This window comes from Poecilia reticulata, chromosome 4, assembly GCF_904066995.2.
Source record: "Poecilia reticulata chromosome 4, P_reticulata-male-v2, whole genome shotgun sequence".
Classification (NCBI taxonomy): Eukaryota; Metazoa; Chordata; class Actinopteri; order Cyprinodontiformes; family Poeciliidae; genus Poecilia; species Poecilia reticulata.
Window position 1 is genome coordinate 7,708,272 of NC_088833.1, and position 7,825 is coordinate 7,716,096.

The 7,825-nt window shown below is 34.1% G+C and overlaps 1 protein-coding gene across 1 annotated transcript; it reads left to right on the forward strand.

Annotated features, from left to right (window-relative positions):
* The first annotated feature begins 1,831 nt into the window (after window positions 1-1,831).
* Window positions 1,832-6,077, forward strand: LOC145551411 (complement factor H-related protein 1-like). Its single transcript, XM_081606138.1, has 5 exons — window positions 1,832-1,992; window positions 3,002-3,190; window positions 3,395-3,580; window positions 4,153-4,338; window positions 5,532-6,077. Exons 1-5 carry the CDS (start codon window positions 1,920-1,922, stop codon window positions 5,723-5,725), a joined length of 828 nt encoding a protein of 275 aa, XP_081462264.1. The 5' UTR covers window positions 1,832-1,919; the 3' UTR covers window positions 5,726-6,077.
* Window positions 6,078-7,825: the final 1,748 nt, after the last annotated feature.

Genomic DNA, 7,825 nt, shown 5'->3' on the forward strand with positions numbered 1-7,825 from the left:
ATTTAGTTTTTCTTTGTCCTTACACATGAGTTTCCGTCAAGAAATGTATATATTTTCTTGTTCATTTCCCCTACACATACGTTTTTGTCAAGAAAAGTAGATATTTTGTTTTGTCTTTGCCTTATACAAGCCCTCCTTTTGTCATTGTCTCCTGCTTCGTCTATTTCTGTTTCGCCTTTTGCTGCTTCTCCGTGTGCATCTTTATGTTAATGAGGAGAGCTACCTTCTCTCCTATTGGCCAGTAGAGCTTTGGAAACAACGTCACAGCTTCGGACGTTGTGGGGCGTTTACGTCTCGCGCAGTCGCTCGGTGCATGATTTATGCACAGACCAAAAGAAACTTTGTCCCGGTGGTTTTATTGTGTTACCGACTGCAGTGAAGTTAGTTTCGAGTTGGATATTCCGATGTCCACCTAGCAAGCGGCACTTAGCTCAAGGTTGATCCGATTTATGAACGATCATTTCGGCCAGCCGTTCTCCCTCCTCCCTCCTCAGCGCTCGGAGGTTCACTTAAGGACAGTCAACAAATTTCCAAACCAAATGTCAAACAAATGTTAATAAATGACCTGTCTTTTCACCAACTGATACAAAAAATGGTAAATCATGCTTTTACATGAGACGCAGTGCCCTCTATTAAAATGTCAAGTCATATTCAATATTTTAAATAATTTTAATATTAAATATGTTTTCTTCAATAACTTCCATATTGTGTGCCACATTGACTAGAAATTAGTGTGTAATTGTACTAAACTGTAAATATGAGACACATGCATGTTTATTCCATTTTAACTCAATTTTATTTTTGTTACCTTTTTTTGGATTAAATTTAGTATTTCTCTTCAATAGCGTCTAGGTCATGTGACCTATTGAGTCAAAATCAGTGTGAAAGTTTGGACTATTCAAGTTTTTACATGACTTTTATCAGCAAAACGTTTTATTTTTTGTATATTGTAATACATCCATCAATCCAGTTTCTTACACCATTGTCCCTCAGTGGGGTCGGGAGGGTTGCCGGTGCCCATCTCCAGCTAACGTTCCGGGCGAGAGGCAGGGTTCACCCTGGACAGGTTGCCAGTCTGTCACAGGGCAACACAGAGACAGACAAGACACACAACCATACACACACACACTCACACCTAGGGAGAATTTGGAGAGGCCAATTAACCTGACAGTCATGTTTTTGTACTGTGTGAGGAAGCCGGAGTACCCAGAGAAAACCCACCATGCACAGGGAGAACATGCGAACTCCATGCAGAAAGACCCCAGGTCGAGAATCGAACCCAGAACCTTCTTGCTGCAAGGCAACAGCTCTACCAACTGCTATGCCACTGTGCAACCCTATCGTAATACATTTCTCAGCATTTGCTAGAGAGCTATGTAAAATTTTGTTTGAGAGAACAACATAAAACAGTGTTCTTTAGACATTGATCATCATCTGACCACTAAACTGCTTTAGTTTCACAATATTGAGTCCGATGTTCCACTGTCCTTCATGAAAACGAGGTAAAGGTGCCAGGGGATTTTAAATAAACATTCGCAAGATAACCAAGCAAACAAAAATGTACATGATTGACTAAGTTCAGACAGAAATGTTGGCTTAATAATAAACAATCCAGTCTGACCTTCAAAAGTTGATAAGCAAAACAAAATCTCAAGATTCTTAGAAATAATCAGTAGCTTAAAGGCAAAGCCTATATTTAAACAGAGAAGATTCACATAACTGTTTTTAAAAAAAGAAATTTAATTCTTGATAAATGTGTGAGGTTGTTAGACTAAATGAGTGGTGGGTTCATCTTGGCAGAAGAAAAAACAGTGACGTAAATGTGGGCTGTCCATGTCACCCTTTTGAGCTGCAGCTGAATTAAAAATGGGACAACCTAAGTAAACTTCTCCTCAGAAAACATCAAGTCAGCACAGGCAATGAAGCCTCTGTGGTTTATGTTCCTGGTTCTCCAGGTGTTTCTAAACGTGGAATTTTCCTGGTCCCAGAATGGTAAGAAACTGTTTTTTATTCACGTTTTAAAGCCATTGTTATAGAAATCACACAAAAAAGCATTAGTTCAGGCAAAGAGGTCACAGTCTTAGTACTCCTACAGTGAACAGGAAGCTTATTCCAGATTTGTGGTGCATAAAAAGTCCAATAAAGAAACATTTTATGTAATCTTGAATGTTTTTTATTATTTGTATATTTCTGCATTTTAAATAGCAACTGATAAAATAATAAATATTATTCTTCTTATTGTTCTTTTCTCTTGCACCAACATATTTTAAAACATTGTTTTGCCCTTATTCTAATAGTTTTATTTAACTTTTTTGATCCAAACCCACCGTTTTTAACTGCATTGAAAGATTAATGCATGTTGTGTGTTAGTCATTACACATTAATATTATTATTATTAATTATGACTTTTGTAGTTAATTTTATGCCAAAGGGGGACGTGGGGAAGTTGGACTTTAAACACAGTTTCGTAACTAGTATGCATCAAAAACCATAAACTTTTTATAGACGCTAATTGTTACATGTGGGGAAAAAGTAGTTTATAGTTCATTGTTTTAAATCCAGCTTCATAATGTCATATCTTTTTAAATCAGCCAGCATAATCTAGATCAGAACCACAGCCAATGGAAACACTCTGCAATATAAATTCTCAGTGAAAATGATCTACAAATAATTTACTAAAGTAATTATGCAATATCCCTTAAATTGTTATGTATGCAAACATTTTTTTCTGTCCTACTTTCTGCCTGTTCACTTGTTTTTTAAAACCTGTTTGAAATAAACAAATGCAAATACAAATACCATAGATACTTCTCTTCCAAAAAAAATAACACCAGTACAGTTAAGTACTTTGGTACAAAAGGGTATGTTAGCGTTTACGTAATGGAAATAGTCTTGGACGATAAGGCAGATCCACATTACCCTGATATTTGGGGTTCTTCTTTTAATCATTTAAATCTCTGACATGTTCTCTTATTTTATTAACTCCCTGTTTTACTTTCAGTGAACACTTGTGAAATTGGTGGACTGGATCCTAATCTGTATGTATCTGGACTAACACCAACTGGTGGAACGATGAAACCTGGACACAAGCTGCGTTTTCTCTGTGGTCCTGGTCATCAGCTGGACGGCTCACAGGAAATTCAATGTTTACCAACCGGCCAATGGAATGCTTCCTTCCCATCATGCCCTGGTACCTTCATCTGAAGTGATGTAAAAAAAGTATTTAATAATGTTTGATAATAATAGATGCTGCTCTCCATAGATTGATTTTTAACTCTAAATTACGGTAACAAATTTATAATTATTCATTTAAAAATTTTTTACTGTTAATATGGGTGTTTATAAATCTTTATAACCTCTTTTGCTGATTTTGTAAACTTCTGTACTTTGGCAGAGAAATGCAGAATACCAAACATACCAGAAAATGTTCGCATCACTTCATCTGTACAAGACAATGTTATAAGTAAAGGAGATACATTGTCATTTGCCTGTCGTCAACCTGAGCTCATCATGCAAGGGAGTTCAACAAGTCGTTGTTTGGGAAATGGAGAGTGGAGCACGCCCGTACCTCAGTGTTCAGGTAAATCACTTCTTGTCTTACTCTTTTCTTGGAACATTTTTTTATCCTAAATATATTTATTTAAGGTGTCAGCATTTACACTCTGATACATTTAATTAAAATATATTTAACTAAGTGCCACTCTGGTTAACATGTTTAAAAACACTAGACAGCACCAGATAGGAAGGTGGATCACATGGTGTTTATTTCTGTTCATAAGTTCAATTTTGTGATCAACTGTTGGATATTAGTATGTTTGGCAAAGGGAAGCTACAATTTCAGCTTTTTAATAAGTTTTTGACCAATAATTCCCAACATAGAGCAAAAAAAACATGAAATTTTCAAAGTCTCTGGTTAAAGCAACATTTAAGTATAAACAGTAATATAATGACATAAAAAGAAAACAGATTTTGACTCATTGTACTCTTTGTAGATGTAGAAAAGTCCCTGCAGTGTTCTAGATTAAATGTCATGGGCAGCAATTCATTGTTTATGTTAGGATGCAAATAACTAATAATATATTCCTTAAATAATATAAGCTTAATAAAGCACAATCTGAAACTAATTTTTTCTCATTGTTCACATTCTTTCAGCTGTTATGCATTGTTCAGCACCACCACCTCTTGAAAATGGAGACACCAAGTCAATAATCAGCTCAGATGCAGTTTTTCAAACTCGTGAAAAAGTTGAATATGTCTGTTATAATAAGTACATTATGCAGGGAGACCCATTTCAAACCTGTGACAAAGGCGTATGGAAAGGAAACATGAGATGCCTGAGTAAGTTAAATTTGAACATTTCACTTTGCACACTGTGATATTTCTGCTGTTCTAATTATGTACTTAGAAACCACTGCTGCTTATTCATCTTCCAGCTGCGATCAATAATAATAAAATGTACAAATTAAACCAGAAAACCTTTTTTTTAAGAATGGTTTTTACATTGTTTAAAATGATTAAAAATAAAAGGCAAATATCATTCAGTTATCTGTACATTCAGAGTATCTAGAAATAGTATACATGTTCAGAATTATGATCAAATGTATTGAGAAGAAATAAATAACTACTTGAGTACAGTAAAAGGTAAAGAATAACAAAACTAAAAGCATTTTTGTGTCCAAAACAGAGATTATACAATCAGAAGTTCTCAATGAGAAAAAATATAATTCTACAACCTTAAAACATCTATTTTAATTTAGAAAAAAAAATCCTAAAGGCTTTACTTCTCAACCCCTGAGAAATCTATAAATTATCATTTAAAACATTTTAAAGATGAAACCTTTCAGTTATTTTGCTTTACAAAAAAAATTTAAATAGAAAAATGAAAACAACTGTTTAGATTCCCATCACCGTTCTCAAAAGCTCAGGAACATTTTGAAGAAATATGTTTTATACTTTTTTAAAATAAAAATTTAATTTATAATTTTATAAAAATATATTTATAAAATGATATTTTATTGGTGTTTATTTTCTCATTTCCGTATTATCCTATTTTACACGTTAACTGGAGATAGACACCAGCAACCCTGCTGACCCCACTAAGGGACAAGGGTGTAAAGAAAATGGATGGATGGATGGATCCTGTTTTATACACTCCTTAAATTTCTGGAAATGTTGTTTATCTGATTGTACAAACAAATGATATAAACTTAAATGTTTGTTTTTACTAATAAAAACAAATGTTTTGTTGGTAAAAACTAAAAAAAAAGGAATTCAGCTTGTATGGTTTTAATAACGTGAAAAAGGTTGGAACATTTTGTAGTTATTGTGATTCATGATTGAACAGAAAAGAAGCAAAATGTAAAAAATAAGATGCAGAGGCTTATTTAGCTGTGACTTCAGCTTAGAAACAGAATATGCTCCCCACAACATTTGGTAAATATTTAAAAGCAAATGTACAAATATTGGCAAGTATGTACTTTATTAGTTCATGAAACAAAGTTAATTCTATTTTACCGTTTTTTGTTTTTCAGAACCCTGCACTGTGAACGAAGAAGTATTGAGTAGCCATGGTCTTCAGTTTAGATATTTTGACGAAACTAAGATCTATGTCCCACATGAAGATCACATTACATTTGCTTGTGAAAGGGGTAAAAGACATGTTGGCACTGTGCCGATGCGTGTTCAGTGTAATGATGGTCAGATGCCCCTGCCCACCTGCCAGTAAATGTTTTCAGGGAGCGAAATATAGACATGTAATCACAAAAATATGTAAACTACTATGGAACATCAAAATGCTCAAAATTAAACAAATAAATACTGCATTGTAAAACAAGAAACTACATTAATAAATAATGGATAAAAATATGACAATGAAATTGTGAAATAACTGAAAGAATATTACATTCTATGCTCATTATTGTGAAATATTATTCTTTTTTTAATATGTGCATATTTAAATAAAACATTCACTGTGATTTTTACCCCAATCGCATCTATTGCTGTTGTGTCAGTTTTCTTTATTTTCTGCAGCTTTATGGAGGACCAAAACTGACATAAGAAATAAAAGCATAAATATATATTTAGTTTTTCTTTGTCCTTACACATGAGTTTCCGTCAAGAAATGTATATATTTTCTTGTTCATTTCCCCTACACATACGTTTTTGTCAAGAAAAGTAGATATTTTGTTTTGTCTTTTCCTTATACAAGCCCTCCTTTTGTCATTGCCTCCTGCTTCGCCTATTTCTGTTTCGCCTTTTGCTGCTTCTCCGTGTGCATCTTTATGTTAATGAGGAGAGCTGCCTTCTCTCCTATTGGCCAGTAGAGCTTTGGAAACAACGTCACAGCTTTAGACGTTGTGGGGCGTTTACGTCTCGCGCAGTCGCTCGGTGCATGATTTATGCACAGACCAAAAGAAACTTTGTCCCGGTGGTTTTATTGTGTTACCGACTGCAGTGAAGTTAGTTTTGAGTTGGATATTGGATATTCCGATGTCCACCTAGCAAGCGGCGTTTACCAAACAATCCTATTTATTTTATAGAGGAACCTTTCAGGAGAACAACTTTATCTGTTGATCAGCGTTGGTGTTTGGGACCAGCACACCCATTGGTTTATCCATAAGCATCAGTTATCTTTTCTGGATAATGCTCTATGTGCAGCTAGCAACACAGCAGGGAGCTAGAAATAACAAGACGGTTACATTCGCACATTTTAAATAAGACAAAACTACCTTAGAAATAACTTGTCAACAATATACAAGTTACAGAATTTAGTTTTTATTTTACCCTGTTGGCCTTTATCTGACAGTGAGTCGATAGGAAACTGGGTTTCGACTTGTTAAAATGATAAAAACAATGTGTCCCTTTCACTACAATTCATAAGTATGCAGTTAAAGTGGAACATCACTACAGATTGTTTTATTTTCTGGTCAAATTATTTAGATCTGTGGTTGCAGCATCACAAAACGTGAAAAAAGTTCACATTTTGTAAATACATTTACAGGAAATTGTGTGGTGTGATTTATGTGGGTGGCTCAGGAGGCAGGACTTGTCTCAGTTGTGGACGTGGGAAAGACACTTGACCTGCCTCGCCAAATGTCTTTTTTGAGCATAAGAAATGCACAGTGTGCTAAATTTCAAGATTACACCATCGGTTGACCCTCAATCTGAACTCAGTTTGCAGAAGAGAAACTGAGCCTAAAAGTGAAAGAGCTGAGTTAGGGAAAACAGAAAGTCTGCAGGGAAAACACACACATCTGTTTGAGAAACGTATGCCAAAAATGTGATATAAACACTCATCTTTAATCATAAACTTCATTTTGGTGTCTTTATGAGAGCAAACAGGAACCAAAGCAGAAACTTCAGCGAATAAAGCTAACTTTGAGGTTAATAAGTTGTAACTTTAAATAATTTTCACATTTTCTGTGATATTTCCTGTTAGTTTTTAGTTTAGTATCACTGAAAATGCTACTTTAATACATTCCAAGAATCAAAAAGGACAGTTCTCATTTCATTTAGAAATCATCTTAAAAAAGTTCTCTTGGAAAGCAAAAATTAAAAAACATTTATCATATTATAAAAAAATCTAAACATATGCAAATATGTTTGGATTTTATGGTTGCTTATATCTTTTTTTAGTAGTATATTTGTTATATATTCTCTTGCATTTGCATGTAAATGTTTATTAATATTCTCTCATTTCTAAAAAAATTAACTTGAGCCGCGAGCTTAACTGAATTACAGAAATAAATATATTTTTGAAGATGCTCTCATTCATGAATGAATCGACGAATTAAACTTTCACATCTTGACATTTAACATTAAAACA

Excerpts from the sequence above, each read along its gene's own strand:
- LOC145551411 (XM_081606138.1), top strand. The coding sequence starts at position 1,920 with ATGAAGCCTCTGTGGTTTATGTTCCTGGTTCTCCAGGTGTTTCTAAAC. Across the intron at positions 3,191-3,394 it reads TTCCTTCCCATCATGCCCTG|AGAAATGCAGAATACCAAAC; the intron begins GTACCTTCATCT and ends GTACTTTGGCAG. Across the intron at positions 4,339-5,531 it reads AGGAAACATGAGATGCCTGA|AACCCTGCACTGTGAACGAA; the intron begins GTAAGTTAAATT and ends TTTGTTTTTCAG.